Consider the following 27,546-nt stretch of genomic DNA (forward strand, 5'->3'; position numbering starts at 1 on the left):
CTTAGCCAAGTGTGGGAGAGTTCTGGATTGTGGCTTTTTGTAACAAATATGCTTTAGTAGGATGAATGTTAAGCTTTTCCAAACTAAATATTATAATTATAAAAATAAGATATGGCAAGGTACATCATTACAGTACTACATGCCTACCTTTAGCGGTGATATCTTCGTACTGCCAGAGCGGCATGTGTGTTGGTCTGTTGGCTAGGAAGTGTACTAGAGACTTAATGACGTCAGCGACGGGCAAGTCCGCCGGCTCTGGTTCCGATTCCTGGGCACCGTTGGCTTCTGCTTCGCCGGTCACGATCACCGGCAGCGATGGATAATTGTCTGTCTCGCCTACAAAAACCATTACATTGACGAAACACTATTCCAATATTTACTTTCATCTCTCAAGGTCAATAAAAAGCAGAGAATCAAATCAAGCACTCCAGACCCTCGATAATAATTAGTATACATTTCAAAGCTCGCTAGGACGTTTAATTAGAAGTAACTAAATGCTCTGTTGTTAAAAAAAGGTCCCTACATCTCAATACCAATTTCGACTATTATCTTAAATACATAAAAGCAGAAGAAGTAGCATGAAGACATGAACGACAAGATAGAAGGGCTACAGGTATGCCAACCGAACAGTAGTACCCTGATACTAGTACGAAATTTCCGCAATATACTTGTACAAGATTTTACCTAAGAAAAATTATGGATAATGTTTTTAAAAACACTAAAATTAGTTATAATTTTAGTATTTCATTAAGTTTTAGTTTTTGCACTATTTTTTACTGGTATAACAAATTAACTTTGTACTCGGCCCTTATCATTATCAAAATAGATCTACAAAGTTCCAAATTGAGATAAGATTTTGTAATATTTTGACTTCTTTGTAAGAGGTGAAATGTTTTAAGGTTGGCAAACCCATAACAATATAACAACCAAGTTATTAATACATACGGAGCATAAATTTTTCAGACAGTGATCATTCTAGAAAACTATAACCATTGCATAATAAATATGAAAAACAATGCTCAATTCTTGTTTGATACACAGATCGAGCTAGTGCTCAAGCTTATACTCTGTACATATATAATAGTTTACGGTCGAACTATAGAAGAACAAAATACTATAGTGCACAAAAAGCGCCTAACCGTATATTAAAATCATACAAGCGGTGTTCAATTCAATTTGTGAGTGGATTGCATTGCGTAGAATAGTTAGTCATATATAAGAGTTGAGTTAACAGGCATACGCGAGTGTAGCTAGGCAGTCATCAGAGCAGACTAGCCGCCTAATGTTTACCTTCAGGCGTGACCTGCGGGTCAGAGCTAAGCGAGCGAGCGTGCGAACGCTGCGCGTGCCCGCACGTCGGAGGGCTGTCGAATGCCGCGTCCGGCTCTGTGTGTTTACAAACATTGCTTTCAGTCCTTGGGACCTACCACTTCTAACAGTTGAGAAACCAAACTATAAGTTTTGACAAAACATTTAGGACACGTAAAGCATCAAACTTGTATTTCGAGTATAGGTAATGGATAGGCTTACTACTTTGTAATTTAGGTACTGTTATTTGTATATGTCATATTTTTGCTATATATATTTTAATTACGGAAGCTATGTTGAGATACTCTTTAAATATTTTTTTTTCTGTAATCAATATAAAAAGCTAAATTCTATGTAAGGCGAGATGCCTTAATGTCTTGATTGTTACCATTAAAATAATTATCCTATTATAAATGATTTTACTACATACTGAACATTTCCTTTAAAAGCACAAGAAGGAGCATGCAGAACATTATTTCTTTTAGATTGTATATTACTTTGTTTAATGTTTATCTTTTTGTTCAATTATCATATCGCACTGCTTTAATCTTCGAACCAGTCTGGCGTTCAACACTAACCGTTGTTTGATTATAATTCGGATTTCTATTTATAAGTATACCTATGTATACGTCGGACCGTCGGACACCTCATGAAAACAGTATTGTCGTCCAACTACACAACTTTGTAAGAATTATGTGAGTATGTTGCACACTGTGCTAGCGGAAACCATGTCTGTAACTACGAGGTTGGTGTATGATATCATTACTAGGTTTTAATGGCACTTTTTTATTGTCCACCTTATATGTTTTCAGTTATAATAGAATTTATGTACACGGACCAAAAATAGACAAAGTTCCTAATTTAATAATAAAAAAAATATATACATTACATATATTCTAATTTTAAGTCTAGTTGTTGATGATGATTTACTTTTATTTATAAATTTTCATTTTGAATCTATTTATTGCTCACATTGCTGTTGCATATTTAATCTTAAAGAAAAAAGAAATTTTATTTATTCATTACAAGAGCATGTATTGTCTACTAATCTATTACAGTTTTTTTATGTAATTGGAATAGAAAATTGATCTCGTGTAGATGTCAGTCAGGTTTATGTAGTGAAAAGAACTTGGATATGTAATAATAATATTTTATTTTAAATAACATGAATTACTATTAAAACAATCACACTATATTTTTTCAATAGTAATTCTATACTATATATATTATTATTACAATTGCCTTTACATTTATTCAGTCACTGTCTTTTTTATTTTATTTGTAATTACGTACATGAATAGCACTATATACATTGTTGTGACATATGATACTCGTAATACCTTTTCAGAGGACTAAAATATCATGCCTCTTATTCTGTAATTTCACTACCTTAATTCAGAGTTCAACCAAAGCACTTCTTAGAAACAAGTTACTTGGTGACACATGGAAAGACTCAGACTGTTCAGTAATTTTTCGTTAGAGCAAATATCCTATTCTGTAGTCTCATACATATATATAAAAAGCAATATAGTAGTGGTACAGTTAGTATCAGTAACGTGTGTGAGTGCGTTTGAGTGCATGTGAATGCGTGTGCGTGCGAACACAATTGCGTGCTGGTGTACGTTGAAGTGCGTAAGCATGTGTACATCACATCATGTGACGTACAATTCTCTTATGTATTGCAATTATATCGATAACAATGAAGACAGAATAAATATTTGAAGTTACTTGTATAAAGTAAACTTTTTGTATAAACTATTTGTTATAATAATCCGGCCAGACCATAAAATATACTAGGTATAATAATAGTGAAACTAAAATAAAACCTACATACTTATAGAATTATTATTACCATTAAATTAAGTCATATTACATAAACATTATTAATTAAATAGAAAAAATAACACTATGTAATTCCATTATATTATTCGTAAATATTATATTAAAATATATTAATGATATACGTGTTCACTCAACAGCATAGTATTATGAATAATTTGCTAAATTTTTGTACTCAAATACAAATGTAACATTTTCCGGAATTAGACATTATTGAGCACATTTCTTGTAACTAGTTTTTCCTATCGATATATTTCTTTGCTTTGAGTTCTACGTTTACTATTAAAAGAACTTCCTCGAAATGAATAGAACGCTCGAGCGTACATGAGCCGGTAAAGTAGCATTATAATCCAACAGAACATCATATTTCTGAGAACAAACAAGTATAAAAAATCGTAACCTACCTATTTGTTACTACTCCAGTAACAAATAGGTAGGAATCCTAATTATACAGATAAATATTTACTGTTTATATAAAAAATATCTTCATTAGACAAGTATCCTAAACATTGGTATATAAAAATTTTAAAAAGAATTCTTAGAACTTACGATGTTCAGAAGCAACAACAAAGTTATTTAAGCAAACATTGCTGTACGTTGTTGAAACGCGGAAAGGTGAAAACTTGATTCCATAATGATTCTATTATTTTTAATTGGTTCAATGTATATTAGAATTGGAGTAGTGTATCAATATATAAAGAGGATGAGTGAAGATCGTGTGTATGTCACGATCTCCACCAACAAGAGCGTGGTTTTTAAATTTTGAATGAATAAAAATAGTCAAAACAAATTCACAATTACCTTTAAAAGAATAAAGGCCATTTCTAATTTTCATTACTAAACTAATTTCGAAGATTTATCCCAATTTCTTTTTACATATACAGGCGTCATCATTTAAATATTCACGTTAAACATGATAAACAATTTCACAGTACTATATCTAATAAAAATAAAAAATCATAATTAGACCATTTTAGCTTTGACTTATGTCTGCAATCTTCCATTTATTTATCGATCTGCTTTCTTTTGTTTTGCCACTTCCTTTCTATCTATCGCATACTATACACATATTATCTTTCAAGCAACGTTTCATTTCATCAACTTAACCAATCATACATGGACATAGACTGAAGACATTGCAATGTACCGTAGCCTCTAGATGTGTAGCAATAGATGTAGGTACATACCTGTGAAGTTGTGCTGCACCAGAGGCAGGTGTGGTGGTGGTATTCCCAGTCCGAGCAGCGCGGACCTGCTGGCGAGCAGTACTCGCGCCACCGTCAGATGGTCGTGGTGGGCGGCCACCGCCACTAATAGGTTCAACAGCAGCTGGCGACAGTGCTGGTGCACTATCCATCTAAGAAGCATGATGCCAACCATTGTTAACGGACGACGTTATAATATAAGGTGACAATATTTTAATGTTTCATTGCCTTTCATACATATATGGCAATAATGTTTATTTTATGTCATAGACGGCGTCGATGATCAAGCAGTATAGCCGATGGTCGAGGTTGTCTACTCGCAAATATGTATTTGTATTCATGAGTATGATTATTTGTATCGGTCCGGGTGTTTTCTATGTATATGTCGTATGTATTTACAAACAAAATAATAAATAAATAATTTATATAATATCATTTCTGCTTAGCTTGGTACTAGATTTGCTGTTGTTTTATGCATATAATCTTAGTTTCAGTAGTCCTCTCAGCATCTGATCACAACTACTACGGATGATTTCAAGAATAATAAAACATTTTGTCATTGTTTGTCTAAACGTTTGCTGTTAAGTTTACCTGGTGTGGTCCATTCCTAAAAAGACGATGTGCAGCATCAACGGCACGTGTATGGACCAGTCAATCTCCACGCCGTCCAGCACCACGTCGCATAGCAGCATTACCGCCACGTTACACCTGGCACATATTTTATGTAGACGTAGGCAAATTAACCGGTTATGATTAATCTATATACGATGTATAGTACCTGTCCTCATACCTCATTCCTCAAAACGTCAATTATTTTACACATGCTAATGCACATAATACTTAAAGGGTATTAAATTCATTTTAAATTAAGTAAAAAGAGCTGCCTTTACACGTACTCTTTTTCACGCGCAAAGATCGGGTATTCCTGCATCCTTCTATCGTGCGTGTTTTAACGCCTATTATAATAATTAATTATTACAGCAAAATGGTGAATATCTAACAATGGGGCAAACACATAATTATACAGTTATTGTTAATTTATAGTAGAATAAAAATATTTCTTTTAAAAATGAAATGACATGAAATATTCGTGCAATCACGCACGAAAGAATGAACACAAAAAGAGTAAAATGTAATCAATCACAATTGCACGTGCTGGTTTTCCCGCGCTAAATCGCGTGAAAGAACGTGTCGCATAAAGGCATCTATTGTTTAAATTCGTCAGAGATTTTACTTGTCATAAATACTTGTGAAATTTATAATTAAAAGTATTAATCCATCGATAAAACAATAATACAAAATATATTTTTTAAATATTATGGAATGTTCCCGAACGGTTTGTATGTACCTATGAAAGCCTGAGATGGGCTGGTTGCTATCAGGTAAGTACTCGGTGAGTCTCGCGAAGAACCCGCCATACTCCGGCATGGGGAGCGGCCTCGGCTGCGGCATGTCCACCCGGGCTTCCAGCGGGGTGGTTGGCGCGCTACCACCCGTGGGGGTCACCGACTCCGGGCACAAACCCGTCTGATGATAACCAAAGTCACCTGTTATCTACGAGAGCGTCGTGTCCTATGATTTTTTATCCCAATTTAGACTAAAAGGTCGTGAGATGGCATTAAAAAACTTTGTACGTCAATTGTTATTACAAACAGACTACAGTGATGTAAGTATCGATAACAAACAAAAATAAAAATCGTGAGACTATAGCAGGCTCCTCGGATTGAAATATACAGCAACGGCCTTAGCCCGAGATTTGCACCCTTAGCGAGGCCTTCAGATTAAACCCGTACCCTTCAGACAGGACCAGGTCTTCACAATAAATACTTCAAACCCACATCATAAATAAGCAGCCATCAAAATATAATCCCAATTTCTGCGAAATCAAGACATAATAGACACGATTCAATATCTAACAGCGATATTTTTATTAGACTTATATATATTTTTAATATAAGTGATATCGAGAGAGTCTGCAGTCAGCTTATGTTGATTCGATATAAATTTTAACAGGTTTTCGGTGACTGGCGGTACTTTTGTTTATTTATTGCTTTACAACTGATAATATTATACATAATTACATAGTACAACACAGGTACTTTTTCAGGTATAGTATTGTAAACGAGAAAGGTTCAATATACTAGAATATTGTGTCTTCCACATTAACTCTAATGCAGGAATGGGTTTTATTATGAAGTAGTGTTTCCAACCAATTAACGAATATAATTTTCTTCTTTTGTATATACATATTAAGTTTCGAGTCATATTAGGGAATTAAATTACAGCAGATGAGGCCTGATATCATAGTCCTATGTAATGGAAACGTGCGAGCTGTATATATCACGGGTGTCACATGATAGCGTGATATACAGGTCTGTTCATGTATTATATATAGGGGATTATAGAGGCGATTGTTTTTGCTTATCCATATGTGCTATCAGATTGTTTGTAATTCTCATAAGACATTATTATAAGAGAGGATGGCGTTTTCGTTGTGTATGTGTGGGCGACTGTGCACATACGGGAGTGGCGTCGCCGTCCGAGGGCGCCGTGGACTCATCGTCGGCAGGCGGAGTACTGCAAGGCAATGCGGAAGTGCGCTTGTACTGCGACCTCGAGCCTGGGGTCTCCGGTGCTTTCGTACTGCTGTAACAGAATCTATATATTAATACATAAAGCAAAAATCTTGTAGCCCTTTTTACGAAAATTGCACCGACAAAGTATGATATATCGCACAATTATAGTTCATATAGAAAGGGAGTGCACGACTAATATTTGAAATTTCGCATAATTTATTCATTAAATCAATAAAGAAAACATTACACGAACTACCATATATTTGAAATACACACGTATTTTGCTTTGCTTATTGTAATATATATATATATATATATTCATTATTGCTGGTTCTGGTGTATGGTTAATGCAGGTTATGTATACAAATGTTAGTACCGTGCGAGGAATCGAACCTTCGAATCTTCCTCTTTATTTCCGGTGGACGCGCCATCGGAAGTGAGGCCGTGTGGTAAACCGCTAGAACATCGAATACACTGAAATACTCCGAATTTTGGTAATATTCGGGGCAGCCTAAAATTTCGTCGTGTACGTTCGGATACATATATCTTTAGCAGTCTCTACCTATTATATTTTTCATGAAATAAAAGAGTCACTAAAGTATATAAACGATACCTAGTTTCTATACTTTAGCAAAACAGCAATTTCATTTATATAGATAACAATCGTAGACAAAAGACGGCTTCGGAGGTCTACAGGTTCACCGCTTTACTTCCAATAGTTGCAGGTTCGATTTCGCACAGTACAGACATTTGCATTAATGAGTACGAATGTTTGTATTGTCTGGGTGTAATATACATATAATATGTATGTATTATTGTAGTATTCTTACAAAAAATGTATCTGTGTAGTTATATCAGTTGTCTAGTACGCATAACACAAGTTCTGCTTAGCTTGGAAGAAGATGGCATCATGTGAATAGTCCTGATATTAAAGAAATCACTAGAGGGGTTGGACATAAACAGTATGACTTGCGGTATAAGCACCGGATGATAAGATTTTTCGCGGAAACGATCCTGTTATTAGACGCTACGCGTAAAACATTTTACAACTGGGGGATAAAACTTTATCTTTATTATTCTTTAAACGAGATCCGACCCGAGCCTGGATAAATAAACAAGTAGTGTCATCAACACGCTCCCTAAACCCTTAACTCTTATACGCCCTCGCGTATTGGTTTTTTATGTAAACTTTTTCAGCACAGATCCATTTTGATTTATAATATTTATAAGAGGAAAACTGTGTCTATAAAATGTCAACACAATTTAAGTAAAATCAATTAATTAACTAAAGTGACTACTCATTGAGAGGCCGTAAATATTTGTTTAAACGCTAGGCCTTTTGCGAGAGGCAGCGAGAATCGAGTACTATAAAACTTACTGCCTTTCTATCATTAAACTTTGTAGAATATTTATAATATAAATCGACATTCGGATTCCAAGTATCAACAAATAAAAAATTATATATAATTAAATAAGGAAGTCATACTTAAATAGTAAACCGTATTACATTATAAAAGACAATGTCCATAGAACATACATTACATACATAGTATACAGATCAAAATATCTTTATTCATTACAAACTCTCATGATATGTCAAATCTACCATCAGTTCGGAATGCTTCCGAGTTAAGAAGAATAGCTCTTATTCTTTTCAAATGAGTTGTATGTATATATATATATATATATATATATAAAAATACGTATGTATATTTATATATATTATTTATTTAGGGCAGGTTACAGAGGGCATATAGGTATTTACCCTCTGTAAATATAAAGTCTAGAAACTGATTAATAAAAAATAAACTAGTTGAGTTTCTTCGCAGTTCCTTTCAACTGAAGCATTCAGCTGAAATGGACGGCAAACTAAAAATAGTAATAAAAATGATGGTTGTGGGAATAAACTTTGCATTTGCTTTGATTCGTCTTGTTATGCTTGCTTGGGTGCTCATAACTTTGTGATTTTTGTTTACATGTACTAAAACAATATATAACCTACGATACTCTGGAAAAATAAAATTCCTTCAATTAGAATTTCTCAAATTAGTGGTTCATAGTTTAGTTTTGTATTAAAAAAAGCCTTTACTTTTGTAAGGGTGTATGGTATATGTAACAGATCAATAATACAAAACAAGTCAAAACCGAATATCCAAGTGTCAATCAATCATCGACCGAACTTCTGCACCATGCAATATTCACCGCGCCCGAGTAATACCTATGTCAAACAATGCACGAGACATTCGATCAGTTTGCATCTCCCCTATACATCTCTAGTACATAGTTGAAATGGATACAAAATATTTCCATCGTTATATATATTGCGTATAAACTTACATCTCCTATTTCTCCCATTTCAGATTGTTTTTCGAGATAAAAGATAGCCCATACTGTTGATATATTGATTGTATCACTACATAGGCAGATCATGATATAATGAACATATCAAATTTCAATGAGATTAAGCAAGAAAAGGTATTTATTGAAATTTGCACCAAGTCTTAAATTATATAGATATTTGATAAAAACAGATAGAGAATATTTGCATTTACAATACGAGTATGAAGTATAGATATCGATTAATGGGATTAGTGACTGTAAACTGATTGTTGAGTTACAACGTTTTCCTTTTGCTAGTAAAATCTGTATTCACCAAAGCGAGACGGGCTTTGATCGGAGATCTGAGATAGGTATTCGTTCCCATGGCGACTAGAAGCTGTGTGCGAGGGATGCTTATTCGTCTCCTGGATCGTGTGGAAAATGATTACATACCGCTTATTTATTTAGGTTCGTATTATAACGGTGTGGTTGAATTTGTTGCTACTTTGGATTATAGAGAAACACGAATAGTAAGCTGGTTATAATTTACTTAAAATATGAATGTCTTATTATCATGTATTAACCTGTCGAAAAATATATTCTGAATTAAACCGAGTACATGGTTCTGTATTTGACGATATTTTCATATCCATGCTGATTTTATAGATTTTTTTCATAAATGTTTAACGAAACAGAATTAATTCACAAATTAGGATGTTATGGATATGAAATATCGGATACGGATAGGTTTCGGATATAGGAATGATTATTATACCGGATACAGATGCAGATATTAAATTATTTCGGCTTATCCGTTATTTTCGGATAATTTCGGTTACGGATATTTTAAACAATTTCATAAGTAAAATACAAATATCAAATAAAATGGTTACATAACAAACCTCAATTAGGCTCCGTCCCTGTCCGATATTATCCGAAACTTTTATTTCGAATTCGGTTACGGAGCTCCCTAACATGCCTGATGTGAATGTATTACGTGAAAACTTTTTCTACAGTTCAATTTAATGTTTTTTATAGCACGATGGTGCAATTAAGCATACTGTCTTGCAATATTCAATTAAATAATCAATACTAGATTAGTAATCTGCAGATTTCTAATTAGTTTCTTGTCACAAGATTTCATTCGAAGTATGTCTTTATTAAATTATTTATTTTACATATTGGGGTTTTGTATAAAGTTTCTAGTGTTTAAATAAGTCATATTTTTTTATGATTACTTTTGCTTTATTAAAGAAATTGTTTTTAGTCAATTTCAAATATATGATCTCATATGCATATTAAAAGCAATTACAACAAATAACAATCCTTAATAATATTATAAATGTGAAAGTAATGATATTTGTTACGCATTCACTCAAAACTACTGAACCGATCAATATGAAAGTGTGTTCTTGGAGGTATTCACGAAATGAACATAGGATATTTTTTATTTAAAAAACGAGATGCGACCGGTAAAAGCTAGTAATAAATAAATGTATACTGTCACTACTGACACTGATAATTATAATTAACCAATAGGTCTTCAAATAGAAAATGCTAAGAGCTATATACAAAGTGATACTCCGTACAAATCTTGATGCCAAATATATAAAAATATAGGTCATCAATAGGTGCTGAAAGGCGCATAATCGAAATATACAATGAGATGAAGTGTAAAAATGTTAACGCCTAACAAACAGGTAACGGTAATACGTGTAGTTGGGTGTCCGATCCAAGATGGAGGACACGAGCTGGGATGTTTGCGCGAGGCGAGGGTGACTCGGCAATCACTTAGGCGCACCCATTAAGCCTACCAGTGCGTGATGTATCGGCTGCCCTTGTCACTTCTCTCCACCATCATACAATCGCCACGTGACTGCACGTAGACAAACAATTACATATATCTATCATACTATTGTGTAGGTCAGCTTTAGTCTAGTGTATTAAAAATATGTAATGTCCAAATATGATATTCTCTTAACAAAAAAAATATACTCTAAAACTTACAATTATGTTACCAGAATAATATTAATATACTACATGCAGACTGTAAAAAGATGTCCGCGTCAATCTTATTTTACTTATTGTAGAAATATACAACAAGCAAGATGAGATTTTTTTCGGACTACTCTAATACTGTTAGCCGCAGCTTGTCTTTACAGATTCACTGGACGATAGAAGGCGAGTGCAGATTGCATTCCAAACCTTCAGAAGGACTTGTGCTGCGGTTGAAGGCCAATTTCCGCTTGACGAGTATGACTTTAGTCTGTGGGCACTGCTAGGTGTTCGAACCTCGGCTTAGGCAGTCGTAATTTTGATGCCCGTTTGAATTGGACGGGGGATCGACTATAAGATTGAGGTACCCAAGGCGTAGGATGCAGATTACACAGTGATATTATATGATAAGAGACATGACATCTTATTCCTCTAGTGTCTTAGAACTGTTTATTTATATATAGGCGACAGTTACGCTTACCATCAGGTGGGCCGTCAGCTTGTTTGCACTTCCAATAACATAGTTAATATATCTAATGCGTATTAGGTAAATTCATATTAGTCGTTAAGAGGAGTGTGTGTGCGTAATAAAATTACGATGTAGGTATTCTTCAGTACTTGTTTTCTGAACAAAGGTCCTTGTCCTTGTCATTTTGCTCTATTGGCATTACTTTGAAAACCTTATTACCCTCATTTTGTAAATTTTTTGTGCATTTTCTGGTTCGGCGTTTCGATTATTTAACAAGTTATAATTAAAATCGAATCATATAGATATACAACTAATTTCATAAGTATTAGTTAAGAAAACAGTATATTAAAATTACATTATATACAAATTAAGTCAAAATATTTAAAATTGTATTTTGAATTAATAACTGATATAAAAATTAACATATAGTTCAAAAATATAAAATTAAATTCAGGTGCACTAGTGCATAATCCTTTGAAATAGCTTTTTAAAAACTACGGTTGAAATGCATAATCTGAATGAAGTTTTAAAATAAAGCTCTTAAATTTGACGGGCTCGGTGATCTAGCGGTTTAGCACACCGCTTTACTTCTGATGGTCACAGGTTCGATTTTGCGCGAGATTCATATATGTGTATTCATATGTATTTTGTTCGTTTCGTATTGGTCTGGGTGTTTTTTATGTATAATAATATGTATGTATTTAAGTATTTATATCAGTTGTTTAGTACCGAAAACACAAGCTCTGCTTAGCTCGGTGACGCTGTGTGAATTGTTCAGAGGTATTATTATTATTATAAAGTGCTAAAGTAAGTAGGATGCCCGTCGTTATTGCTTTAGGATTGCAAAGGGTGATGTTTGTGAATGTAAACGCTTGGATAGACATGAAAAATGTGTACAATTCAGTTCATTGTGTGTGTGCGCCCCGCCGGCGGACGGCTGACGGTGGGTACTAAAATTCCATTATCAGCAGTACACTTGCAAAGGATTACTGCTTTTTGACCGTCCTAGCAGGGACTACAATCGAGGATTACAGTACGTATGTAACGTACTGTAATCCTCGATTGTAGCATCTACTGATATAATTTAGACATAATATTCAAGCGACGGGCTAGCATGACCATTTAAATAATGTATACAATACCTTAAGGAATTCTACACTTAAAAGCTTTCCTAGAAATCAATCTTGATATATAGAAACACTATGAATGTATGCATGAATATCCGTTAAGTAGTTTTTGAGTTTATCACCAACATACATACAGCCGCGATGGGTGCCTTTATTTTATATTATGTACGAATATAATACATATTATAAATTAAAGTCCCCGTTTTGACTTGTCTACGTCTTCACTACTTCTTTATCCATGAAACAGAGTTTGATGCCGTTTTTTAGGTCGTTTAGAAAAATCTTACCAGATAATTTGTATGTAAATACTTTCATATATTGTATTACTCACTATATGATTTGCATAGCACACACTAGTCGTCCGCCCATGCCCATGTGAAGTCACGGCGCGGCGCAGCACAAGTAAAAATAAACAAACCTCGCAGTGCAGAATAAGTGTGCTATATATGTATTATGTTAATAGATAGAGATAACTAAAAAAAGTTTTAAATATAACTACATCACAAAATATTTATTTTTACAATAGTATCAATATTAATAGAATTGTTATATTCTGTACATTATCAAAATTGCAAATCTCGTTGTACCTGTCCTTACTGAGAAGGAACGACTAAAATCAAATAATAAATATAAGTAATGTAACTAATAACCAAGTGATTAATAATTAGAGTACTGCATATTTATGCTTTGCCAGCATTATGTCTGAACGTTGTAAAGTGAATACTTAAACGATATCCACTATGATCCCTATATAGATTAACCGCAGCCTATTGCCGCTCCGCTAATATTCCGATGAAGAATCTTTAGCGATATACTCACTAGAGGATGTAAGTATAATTATAAGATGAGCATTAATTATAAATAAAATCGGTGAGAGGCATCGATCTATATATAATACATTAATTAGCGAACGTAGAAATATTTTCAACGTAAAAACGATACTGGTTTAATTTATTCAATAGATTGCTAAGTACAGTTAATTGGCTTAGTGAGCAAAATTCTAGATACATTTATAAATTTCAACATCATTAATGCTTGTAAGCTTTTTCTAGGAATTTATAAACGAATACTATCTAGAGTTATACAGATGTGTACAGTCAAGCACCTCAGCTGACTAAGGTACACTAACAATTTGCGATCAATTAGGGCGTCCTTTAATGACCAAACACTTCGTCGTAGTCTGGTGGCCGAACAATCAAACCTTGGCTTCCGAGCTCTATTCATTGCTTGATGATGTCCTTTTGAGGCAATACACGTGTGTAAATCCAGTAATGGTCAGAATTTAATCACTAATAGAGCAGGTGTAACGCTTCCTTGCGGAGCGCGGTGGTCAGGTTTCCGCATTGAATATTTGGGATACACATGCAAATAATAGTGGAATTAAAAAAACGTATAAATCTACTAGCTGACCCGGCAGACATTGTTTTGCCATTTATATTAATATCGCTATTAAACAATAAGAACGGTTGGTAGAAGGGTGAAAATTTAGTAGTGTATATATTTTATTGCGTCACATAAAAAAAAATATTTTGAACAATAAATAAAATTTTGGTGCATGGCCATCCCTATCACTTAGGGGTATAAAAAATTATAACAACTTATTCTCAGACCTACCGAGAACCTATTTTGGTTAAGTAGTATTTAGTATTTAGTTAAGTAGTAGGTTAGTATGTCACCTAAAACTGTTCCATTAAAATTTTATAACTATAGATAATACTTTTAAATAATATGTACGATATCCATTACGGCTTATCTATCGAGTTTGCAAAGTAGTTTAGCAGACCAAACTGACTACATAGTTGAACTGGAAATTATTCTATAATTTCTTGTTAAATATTATTATACATTATAATTATTCCTAAATAGTTACAATAATAAAGACAACTTAAAATTAAATTTAGTGTGATTACAATGTCTACAAGTATTTAGATTATTACCAAATTACCAGCACTCCCATCTACATCATCCATCGACAAGAGCATTAGAGATCAATGAACTGCTTTAGTATCTTTACTTTACTTTATATGAAACAATTTAATGTTACTAAGTGGCGAAATTTCTTTATGATCGTAATGTATTTGAGTTACACTGATATGGGGGGACTGCAGACAATTTGGTAGATACTTATATAATAATACTGTGTTGTCAGTTGTTGATGTGTATATATATATATATATAGAGCTACACTCACGTGGACTTGGTGGGGTCTTCTCCGCTGTGCCTCTTAGTGTGTATAGTGCCCTTCTCGACTGGCGCGAGCTCGCCCGCACGGCCCGTAGCGTCCTGCACGAGCACATAATTAAGACATATTGCACATAAATTTAGGTACGAACAACATACCAGTTACATTTTACTTATGAGTTTTGTGATGCGCTTAATTTATATACATACAATTCTTGTTTGTTATATGGGTCATGAAGATGCAACTTATTTGTCTATCTTTGTATTTGAAAGCTGTATACCGATTTAGGGTGCAGTTTAGGCTGTGAATTAGCAGAACAAGAGGCATGACACTCTTCTACAATGCAACGTATGAGTCGGGTGTGGCACGATAACGTGATATTCGTAGTGCAGTTCATGTATGGCCGCTTACCATCAGGTTGTCAGTCAGCTTGTTTGCCATCAGTGATAAAACTAGTTAAAACTACGACATAGATGGACAGGTACCATATTTATAAAAAAATATTCCTATACATACGATGAACTAAATCAATACTATCTAATCCCAACAATTGTTGTAAACAACTGGATCATATTATTACACAGTAATATTTTTATATAAATAAAAACAAACCTAAATAATGTGCATAACATGCTCCAACACAAACAGACATGCAAATGTCCGTATTGGTGGCGTCGAACTCAATTATTGGAGTCGACTGGAATACTTGTTATTGCCGCCGTCTTCCCAGAAAATGATCAAAGCGCGCAAGGAATCTGGCGTGTGGCGTAGACGGTCAGTTATGCGGCGGTTGGGAGGCCGACCATGATTATGTGCAAGAGAACTCAACCCTTTAGCTACCAACGTAATTCGAGCCGGCTCATGAGATCGATGTATTTTGTACACGTAAATGCGACGATCTGGGATCCATCTGGGATAATGGCATGTAGTAGAAATGGAAATCTCAGATTAATTAAATAACTTTGGTCTGGCCCTAACATTTTACGGACTAAAACATCGACACGATACTCGATAATAAATAACATTGTATAAATAACACGGCCCTATCTAGTCACAAATTAAGCAGAAAATGTACTCTTTAGGCTTTGTGTTGCCAGCTCTTTTTTAAGAAAAAAAGAAAATAACTTTGGAAAATATAGTGTTAAAATTACACAGAACTATATTTATTATTTAATCTATTATATAATTAAAGCGTGTTTATTATTACTTTTGATGGTTGGTCAATATAGACAACACAACTTATTTTACTTTTGTTCTGAAATTTTCCAGATTGATCTCGAGAAGTGTTCCAGAAGAAACACATTTAATACTTTGTGACTGGCACAAAATTATGTATGTACTAGCTGTGCCCGCGTATTCACCCGCGTTAAGTTTCAATATAAAAACATAGCCTAAGTGTTATTCTGATGCATAAACTATATTACTGTAAAGTATCATCAAAATCCGTTTAGTAGTAGTAGTAGTAGTAACAAATATCCATACTCACCAACTTTCGCGTTTATAATATTATTAAGATTTATAGTCAGTTGTCTAGTACCTATAACACAAGTTCTGCTTAGCTTGGTACTGAATGGCGTGGTGTCAATAGTATGAAAACACCTAATCTAAAAGAAACGTACAAACTCATGATAACAACAATGTCTGCATTTTGTTTGCGCCATTAGTGAATTTGTTGGTCCAAAGTTATTGGACCGAATATCTAAGCTGTCCAAATCGCTAGGTACAATACAACGCAAAGCTAATATAGACTTAAGTACTGATGTTTTCGTCTAACACGCTACGTGGAGCTTATTTCAAGGCTTTATTTTAAGGCCACAACAATAGAAGCGTCCGTCAGTTACGCACCTTATACGATGTCAATATAAAAATTTTAAATGTTCTGGAAACACCTTTGTAATAATTCAAATCTCTGAGCAATATTATTAGTCACTAAACCTGGGGTTCACAATCTTTGTAAATCTATCAATACAATGGTAGGGTGCAAAATGAGTATAGATTATTTTCTACGCAGAAAACTCCAAATAATTAATTCTAATAATGATTATTATGATTACTAGAAAACGTAGTATGTTTTAGTGTTAAGAAAAACAGTAGGCTCAATTAATATTATATAATCACTGGACGATTCACACAATTGCAATGTGCACAAGTGTATGTAGAAGTATACAAACAATATGTACAAGTGCAATTTAAACCCAAACTAAGCAGAGCGTGTGTTATGGGAACTATATAACTGGTATAAATACTTAATTACATTTTTTTTGTAAATACATCATATAACTTATTTATATGATGTATGTATTTACAAAAAAAATGTATTGAACAAACAAACATACTTATGACTACAAATGGTTGTACTGTACGAGGAATCGAACTCGCGATCATCGGAATATGAGGCGGTGGCTAAACCGCTACACCACCGAGCCGTCAAGTAGATGGTTTATTTTTCTTTTTACCAATGTTTCCTCGTTTGTACATTTCTAATCTTCCAGTATTCGTTTATCTGGTTCAGTTTTTACTTAATATGGCGACTAAGGTAAAAAGGGGAAGGATACAGGGAAAAATATTCTCCGTTTCACTCTATGTCGTTACTCTTTCCTTAATGCGCTCGTTGCCTATTAACTCGCGCTTTTTATTTCTTTTACACAGCGCTACTAATTTAAACGTACGCTGCATTTTCTTGTTTGTATAATACGAGACCTCTTTATAATTGTCGGCCAATTTCAATGATTCTCATTTCCTCCCGGTTTACACAATTATTTTGGAGTGGAAGCCGGTTGCATTTCTTACCAATAACATAAACGTGTAATTTTATAACTATGGGTCGATGGATAGATGTTTTGGTGTTTGATATTCTTTTAACAAAAAATAAACGATAGTGGTTGGGGATGTCGGCCAAGTCAACGGTGTTATAGGGCAGAAAAGTTATGGAGTGGAGACCGAGTTCGGGTAGATGGAGTATCGCGTTCGTCCGTGTCGTGAAGGTGTCCGGGAGTGGATGGATGGGGAAGGAGGAAGATTGGATATAGTGAATTGGACATTGGGAAAGACAAATATATCCAACAGTATATAGATACAGGCTGAAAAGATGATGAAGAAACAGATATTAATGAAATTTTAGGCACAGTCAGATCTAGATTGACACACAGGACAGTTCACAATCGAATTCATACATGCGGTAAGGAATATCTGAATTTATATTGCCGTGCGTACCTGTGAGCCGATGCCGGGGCCGTCGCTGTGCCCTGAGGTCGCCTTCCGCATGGACGTGAGCCTATAGAAGGGCGGGGTCTCAGTGCGCTCGATAAGGCAGTTGAGGGTCTCCACCGTTTGCAGCTCCGTCATCATCTCGTCCAGCAGACGCTCGGGCCTGGACCGCGCCAAGTATAGCACCACGCGCTTTGCCTGTACACACGAAGTACATATACAAGTGTTTATATATACTAGTGGTCACACAATTGTCAAAAATCGGATATAATTAATTGAACATTTAAAATATGAAAGACAAACAACATTCATCTATTCTCAATTTGACCACAGATTTTAACATTAAAGAAAAGAGTATATACGTGTGTGTGTCAAATACATGGTAGAGTGTATAATATTTTTTTACTGATTAATATTATTATGTTTGCATAATTAATAAAAATATTAGCATTCTTCATTAGCTCCTTCTCTATAGAAACTATAAGTGTACGAAATTTGATACTCTTCAGTCAGCGCAATTTTTGTAAAAAGGGTACAAAATATTTGCTTCACGTATTTAAAATACATACATATAGTATGTATTTAAAATAGCACCCTCCCTTGAAATACACTGTTAGCAATGGGGACTAATAACCCCATTGTTAGCTATGTATCATGTTAAGTTCATCCACTCGTTCCCAGGAAACCATCGTGATAAATTATTTGTGAATTCATCACGATGGACTAACTGGCCTGACCTCATGTTCATCTTATCATCCTCCACTGAAGTGTGCTAAGTATATTAGCAATAATATTTATTGAAATAAACATAATATTTCAAGTACTTTGAATAAATATTTGATTATTCTACCGATGATAATATAGATTCACCCAAGAAGAATGATCAAAGAATTTGTCTGTTGCTTTTTAAAATAAATCTTTTGAACATTAGAGATTTCAAATTGTGTATAAAATCTATTCTATCAGTACAATATTACGTATAGTTACTTGTTAAACAAAACTAATTAGTCTTATTAATCAGAGGAAACTAGTCTCTACGTTAGTAGAAGGAAATCTCGACACGAAATTTGCATTGTATTTTTCCCATAGAGACATGCCATATCCTCACCATTACTCTACCAAGATAGACTTTGTATAAAATCGCCTGCGTCTACACTTATAATTACAGGATACGAAGATACTTGACGGTGTCGGTGGTCTAGCGGTTTATCACACCGCCTTACGTCTATAGTCACGTGTTAGATTCCTCGATCGGTGCAAGCATTTATGAGTATAATTATTTGTAACGTTTTACTAGTCTAGTGTACATAAAAAAAATTGTTCAAGGTTATTATTATTATTACGAAGGGATAGCCTCATAGTTTTCCGGAATGGCACCGAATTAGAGGTAACAAAGGAGTCAACTGTATAAGTGATATTCGTAGTACTGTACATTTAATTCCAATAAAGTAAATACTGACTTCAATTATTCTTTTTAAAACCGATATTGTATACTGATTTGGTTCCGTACAAATTGAATAATAATTAACAATCTCTGATTACAGGAACAAATCGGGTTCATTCGAACGAATTGGAATTTTTCTGTTTTAATTTCCTTCCAATTGGATTGGAAGAGATTGCTTACTGAGAGGCTCGTCTGCGTTGAGGTATTTGCTAGCTTTAATTAGTAGGTAGATACATAAATAGTTTATTTCCGATTTTGACAAACCACTCACAATTACAATTGTATTTGTGGACAATACGTCCTAACATAATAGTTTGTTCCATTACGTGTGATCAGCAATACAAAAAGGTCTGAGGCTCAGTGTGGAAAATTGTTCAGATAACTCTTCTGACTAAGACACTGCTTCAACCCCTTTTAGAGTACGTGAAAATAATTAACAAACAATAAGAGCAAAATAGAAACGGCGAAATTACTGCTTCAACATAAAAAATAAATATGTATATATACATACTCGTATTAATATCATTTGTGTTAAACAGTGTTAGCAACAATTTGATTAATATGTTTTTTCTATTCAATACTCTGTAAAATGTATAATTTTTTTTGCTATTGTTATATATATATATATATTATATTCAATAATTAAAACGTATCATTTGGATAGTCATAATAATTAGAGTTATTTTGTTTACTCTCTTAGTAAAAATATCTAAAGTTTGCTTCATTATACAGCCATCTTTTATTTTAGTTGTCTCTACATTTCTTTCGATCTATTTTCTTTATTTGTAAACAATAGTAAGTTCTTTGTACGAGGTTTAAGTTTTAATGAATAACTTAATTATTAAATAATTAAAGCCTAACTGTAGGCACGGAGTAAATGTACGATAGATGAATGCACTTTTGTTGTTTGCTTAATTTGCTTCTTAATTTTAAAAATAGAAATTAAATTGGCTACCTAAAATATTAATGAAAATCTATATTTACTCTCAGCTACTGGCTAATATGCTATGGTAAAGAGGAGTATTGAGACTGCTTAATTGAAAGCGTCGCACTACTAACAGCCATTTCTATTTGATAATTAAATCCTGTAGGATTTTCGTTGGATAATTTTTGATTAAGCGTCTCCAAGCAAAAAGCAGGTCAACAAATTTGTGTGTCACGTGATATCGAATTGTGAATATATATTAATAATTGTTTATTTTATACATAGTACCACACACTGTACTGTTATTATTATAAGAAATATCTTGTAATTAAAATTAGTATAATTTAACACATTCCTATAGAGAAATAAAAATTTTCTTTTTTCAAATAAACTGAAAGTACGTTTAAATAATTACAATTAGCATGACATACGAAGCACGAAAAAGAAAAATTTTAAATTATTATTTTGTTTTTATCTACTCCAAATAACAGAATAAAGGAAAGGCAATGATGTTTGTTTTCAATTCAGTTACACTTATGCTGCTAGTGTCACAAAGTTTTTAGAATTCTTGAAACTATTCATTTATATGAGCGCCGATTACCAATTTTAGAAAGTGACTGAAACAGGTAGTTATTTTGTAACCTATATTTCGGTTTGAGCCTGACATTAAGCAGTGAAATTATAGGATTAGAAACATTCCATCACATGATAACGTGATGTCCGTGGCACTGCTCATGTATCACATAATTACTAGGAGTGCTTATTTGTCATTATAATTACATAAAAATACTATCCATTACAGCATCACACTTACGAAAAACATCAATAAGATCTATGTAATAATTGTTATCTCTTACAAAGTTAACAGTTACGGAACACATGCTAATGATTATATGTATAATGTAACAATATATGCGTACCTTACACTGATCTAATGATAATACTGCATACAATTAACATCGACGTGAAGGTAATTTAATTCTGTGTAATTAATCACAGTACTATTATTTTGACAGCGTGCCAAACAATGGTTCATTACTATCGCGCGAACACTATGTATTCGGTATCCCGATACCTAATAGACGATAAATTTGCGATTTAGTTCAATTCCATCATTTGTGATTACAAAAATTTTAATATCGCGCTTCCCTCAGTGAAACTTATTGTGCTTAATGCAGTTTGCATTAAGTATATTTAGAATAGCGGCAAAATTTTTATAGAGCAATTTAAAAAACATCTAAATATTTTGTCTTATTTTCCTTTGTCGAATTCATTTGAGGTCAGCGTTATATGTATTTCTTCTCCTGTTTGTGCACTGTCATCTTTCTTTCCATATCATATTTTACACGATCCAACCATATATTTTTTCGCATTACCTCTGCCATTGTAATTATCGACATTCACATTCAAAAACAACTAAAAGTATAACATTAAAATAAATGCCGACCTTGGTGTTCTAATGGTTTGATACATTGTCTGACATTTCCACTGCACTATACATTTTTTTATTCATAGGTTCGTATCGATCTAGGTATTTATCTACGTAAATTACATATGTGTAACCTCAGTAAGTTCATAAGTTATCTAGTACCCGTAGGACAAGGTCTGCTAGTTGATTAGATGGTGGTGGTGTATTCAGGGTTGTTTATTTCCAACATAAGTGGAGGCGCCCTGACCTTCCATATCGGTGATCGATCAGACTGTTATGAAGTCTATGCCGACATTGCTTGCGCGTGCTTGACATCTAAACAAGGCACTATCACTTAATCGATTGCAGCTTGAAAGTCAAGGGCAGTAGTCATTAAATTGAAACACTTCTACCAAGAAACGAAATGCAATCATATCATATCGTTACATAGTAAATTGATCATGTTACCACAATGTTTATAGGACATATGACATACACACACATACAACCTCACCAGTCTCACGTATCCTGTCATTCTCCTTTCACTATCAATCCTTAATTTGTTACTATTTTATTATTATAAATGGGTTTCCGTTTGGTCTTGCCTCATCTAGAAAATGATGGCAAGACCTAGAATGTAGCGCGCATATCCAAAACAAATCTATTCACCAAAGACTTGTCAGGGTTTGTTTTTTCCGGGGACACGAAAACTGGAAGTGTGTTCCACTCTTTGGTAGTGCGTATTAGAAATGACGACGCGAACGGCCGAGCGGGAATGTACCTTTAAACATTGTATGATTTTAGTTCATTTGGTGTAATATAAGCATCGTAATTTAATCACATTATATCACACGCACGGTTGGGGGCCCAGTGATCTGTATTACAGGTTATACCTATTTCAGACACCGACTTCTCACAGAAATTGTTTGTAAAAGTTTTTTTAGGATATTAACCAAAATACTACATGTATTTGTTACCCTCCATGTTCGTAATGAAATAAACAATAATTATTAATATTATATATGACAGCTTATTATAAACAAACATATATCTTTTTAATTTACTTATTGTAGAAAGTTGTTCCGTTTTATGAATGTTACGACTTGTTTTCGGTTCCGCATGCTCTTTACTTGATCCTGCATCTAACATTTGTAACTGGGCTGGCTGATACAAAAGGTATTTATTCTCTTTATGATTGGAATATTTTCTTAGTTCCTGTGGTAAGATTAAGTGCACAATATTTTATTCAACTATTAACGATTCGCTGATGTTTCAAAGACGGCATACACAATATGTGATGATTATAATGTAAATAAAAATGAGACTACTTTTAGAAGTTACCTTATCCTTATTCAACAACTTTATGATCTTGCTTGCTCGCACACTCGTCGTCTGGGTTTCAAAACATATTTTTATTATATATATATATATATATATATTTAAACCCCAAATAATACCTACTACCCTTGGACAATTCACACCTCACCATCTAATCCCAAGATAAGAAGATAAAGACAGTTTGCATTAGGTACGAGACAACTGATATTAATACTAAGATATATTTTTTGTAAAATAACATACCTAAAATATATATATTAGATTTTCACCCTACTATCAAATCCTATTTTTAATTTAGTAAACGGATTTAGTACTTCAATATATATGTCAAAATAATAATTGCCGGATCAGCCCGTATGTATATATTTACTGAACTAGCTTTATGTAATAGCTCAGGCTACAATAGGCTTAATATACTCAGACACTATAAAAGGTCTTTGGAATATAAACTTAAAAGAAAAATAACTACCAATTATGTTGTCTTTGCGTCGGTGTGCAGTATTCTAACGCTGACTTACGTGAACGCCGCAGCGGGGGCCAGACGCCCCAACATATTAATAGTGCTTTATTAATTTACGCGGAGAACAATCCGCCAAGCTTAAGGCTGTATGTCCCCGACCGCTCAGTACAAAATATGCTACCTACTATGAAATAATCCACAATAAGTAATTAAACTCCATGAAATTTGTCTATAGGATAACATAACTAATATCGACGTTTCACACTTGATAGATTTTCTTTAAACAAGTTTTTTTCATTTTAACTAGAAAAGTCAAGTTTCATAAAAAAGTACATATCATTTATTATTTGCATTCACATGAACAATCCAAGTCAGTATAAAAATCTGACATGATTTTTTTATAGTACGATGGCTTCCATAGCCTATAGAGAAGAGTGGATATTTCAATATATACGTCAAAATTTCATTTGAAAGTATAGCTATCGCACTTGATCGAAACAAGACGCAAGGTCTCTGATAAAAATAGAAGGTATACCTACTAAAGAATATTCAGTATAATACAATAGAAAAAAAATATTGCATGGTCACACGTCTCTTAACATGCCGCTGTACCGCCGCCTTATTGAGGTTACTAACGCATACACAACTTGGTGTCAAGTTGTGTATGTACTGACTGCATCTTGTAAGATAATCGGCTGATTAAGAACAATGGACAGAAAAACAGATATTTTTTTATTCACATAACAATAATAACACTGAACAATTCACACAAAGTCTCCTAATCCCAAATATACAAATGAAATACTTATTATATACATTTTTTATGTAAATACACATTATACATAGAAAAGACCCAGACAAACAAATAATCATACTCGTAAGTAAAAATGTTTGTGCAAAGAATCTAATACGTACTCATCGGTAGTACGGTGTATTAAACCGCTAGACTATTAAATATATAAACATTAAGATACAAATATATTCATAACATATTAAGTACTTAAATGATATTTGTTTATGTTTTAAAATATTGAGACAATATACGATGGTACTCACATAAGGCAGTAGTTCGTTGGGTGCCATCCCGGACACTATGATCAGGTACCGGATGATGACCTTGAGGTTGTTCGGCCAGCACGAGCACAGCGTCGACCACAGCTGTTCAATTTCCTTCGGATGCTTGTCCGAGAACTGTGAGCAACAAAACAAACATTAGAAAGTTAATAAAATTGTTTAATCAATCAATCATCTCTCTTTGAATAGCACAGAGGATCGATCGAATGGGATCCACACAGTGAGAACAAAGTAGCCGAGCTACTCCAATTGAGGAAAAACATTTTATACATCGTTTCAAGGTTTGCTTGTTCTGTTATTTGTGGTCCTTTTATTACAAAGTATTCATACACAAAAGAAAATTTGCAGGGAATTTCTTTGTTCCGACGTTAATAAACATAATAATAAGATGTAACCACAGGCCGCGTCGCAGCTGCCATCCCCTTACATATATGGTAGGAAACATCCCTTCGAGTACTAATTAAACACGTTTCAATTGAACACATATTCCATTATACGATAACTGCGTGGCGCGACGTCTCATTGTGTGAACTTTTCTCCAGTATCTTTAATTACTTCTGAGAATTCTTACCCACGCTCACTAGCTGCGTCTTTCTGTGCATTGGAGTGAAGTTGTCACAAAATCCACAGGTATAAAAATCAACTTATGGTTTTTAAAAATTAACAATATTCTGGTCACCACCGCTAACTATTTTACAGAGATAATATTATTACGGTACTGCCAATACTTTTTTTCCTTGTATTGGATAACCCTAAAATACTTAGACAATTAAAAAATATTGACTTATATCTTCAATGAATACCGTAGACTGGGCTATTCTTTTCGAAATATTACAAATTCGTATAATTGCGAACGAATACGAATACGAATTTGTAATATTCCGAATACCGAAACCTGAGTTTTAATTAATTTTTAATACAATTATAGTAACGTATTTTTATAGACCTTACAATTAGTGTGATTTATTAGGGTAGATATTCGTGCTATGCTGGTGGTAGTCACTATATTCTTCATAATTTAATGTAAAAAGGAATGTTTATTTATATAATAATGTATTAGTTCGTTTGAAAAGAATAAGAGCTGAGTTTCTTGTCAGTTCTTCTCAGCTCGAAAGCACTTCAAAATATAGGTACATTTGAACTAATGAGAGACTTTAGTAGCATGAATAAAGATATTTTGATTTCATTTGTTACAAAATTAAGACATGTTTTAATTTGTTGTTAGTCGATGATATAATTGTTCTGCATAATAAACAAATGTTAACTCGTTAGCAATCTTTCCGGCCGCCTATGTCTGTATTCAAAGTCGATCGCATTCCAAAGTAGCAAAATGATAGCAGTCCTTTCTGAGAGTAACGTTCTTTATACCATGCATTTCAATAAATATATGTGCATGCAAAGACTTCTGGATATAGGTTAATACATTTCGTGCACCACACGTTTTTTTATAGCGATAAACGAGCGTGCAGCTCAACTGATAGTAAGTGATTACCGCCGCCCATGAGCACTGGCAATACCAGGAAATTGCAAGTGCGTAGGCGGCGTTTTTAGAAGTAATAAGCTCTTTTCTTGAAGGTTACAATATCGTATCGGTTCGGAAACACCATTGTTGGAAGGTTACTCCACACGTGCAGGCGAGTTGAAACATTAAAAATGCAAAACTCATGACTTTAGGATTGGAATATATTATTGGGTTGCGTTTAAACCACGACATTTTACAGGTTATGAAGAATGCAATATGAGCCCAGCTCAGTAAAGTTGCATTAAAATGGACATCGCTAAACAGTATAATCACGCATTTACAATGACATATAATTTGAAAGATTCTATAAGTGCTTTCATTTTCCTATTGAATAAGTCATAGACTATACTTCCATAATGACAGAGTTCGCCAAGGCTACACTGTTCATTTGCCTATTTCTTTCTAACAAATTATATGAAATTTGAATAAAAAAATCAATATAATCGTGTTTTAACATTCAGTAACAATAATTAAAAATATTAGTATTATCACAGATAACATAATATGGTATTATACACGTCTTCTGTAGTGTGCTAAATTTCATACTCTGTTTATACTTTAAGTTCGCCCAAATTTCGTATTAATATATAGATTGTTACTGTCGGTGACTAGGATGATAACATAATACATTACATGATATCAAACACAAATCAGTACTGAAGGGAGTGTGTGCACCATAGCAAGGTCGGGGTTGACGGATGACGACCGGGTGCAAACAGAGGCGCGTCCGCAATCCTGTTACCCTTCACCAAGGGCCGACCTTGTATACACAATATACATCGGGTCACATTCACATGAAAGTGACTTCACCTGTCATGAATTTAGTTTTTTAAACGATTATCGTGCAGACAGTGATGTAGAAACATATTAAGTGTTGAGTTCACCACCAAGACGCAGACAATTGGTATGACTACTACATATAACTACTGCGGTACTAAACTTCGTGGTCACCCATGCAATAGATCGACCAGGTCGAAGCAGTAAGCGGTAGGCGGTATACTCCACGAGTGTACCAGACTGTGTTGATAGAAGGATGCTGAGTGTTGACAGAAATATTACAAGTGTAGGTACAAGACGAACAGCATATAACCTTATTTAGATAACAGCGATGAAGGTGGTGAACTGGTAATAGTTACCTTCGCTGTTTA

The 27,546-nt window shown here is 33.8% G+C and overlaps 1 protein-coding gene across 1 annotated transcript in view; it reads right to left on the reverse strand.

Annotated features, from left to right (window-relative positions):
* LOC131853039 (protein furry) overlaps nt 1–27,546 on the reverse strand; it is a 161,028-nt gene that overhangs the window by 32,603 nt on the left and 100,879 nt on the right. The window contains exons 31-39 of the mRNA XM_059203831.1: nt 24,859–24,993; nt 18,234–18,425; nt 15,030–15,121; nt 6,875–6,998; nt 5,701–5,879; nt 4,944–5,060; nt 4,335–4,504; nt 1,291–1,386; nt 148–336 (exon numbers count right to left, since the gene is read on the reverse strand). Coding sequence (XP_059059814.1) covers nt 148–336; nt 1,291–1,386; nt 4,335–4,504; nt 4,944–5,060; nt 5,701–5,879; nt 6,875–6,998; nt 15,030–15,121; nt 18,234–18,425; nt 24,859–24,993 — 1,294 coding nt within the window. The remainder of the gene's footprint in view (nt 1–147; nt 337–1,290; nt 1,387–4,334; nt 4,505–4,943; nt 5,061–5,700; nt 5,880–6,874; nt 6,999–15,029; nt 15,122–18,233; nt 18,426–24,858; nt 24,994–27,546) is intronic.

This window comes from Achroia grisella, unplaced genomic scaffold, assembly GCF_030625045.1.
Source record: "Achroia grisella isolate CSIRO2021 unplaced genomic scaffold, CSIRO_AGI_Agris_v1 utg874, whole genome shotgun sequence".
NCBI lineage: Eukaryota > Metazoa > Arthropoda > Insecta > Lepidoptera > Pyralidae > Achroia > Achroia grisella.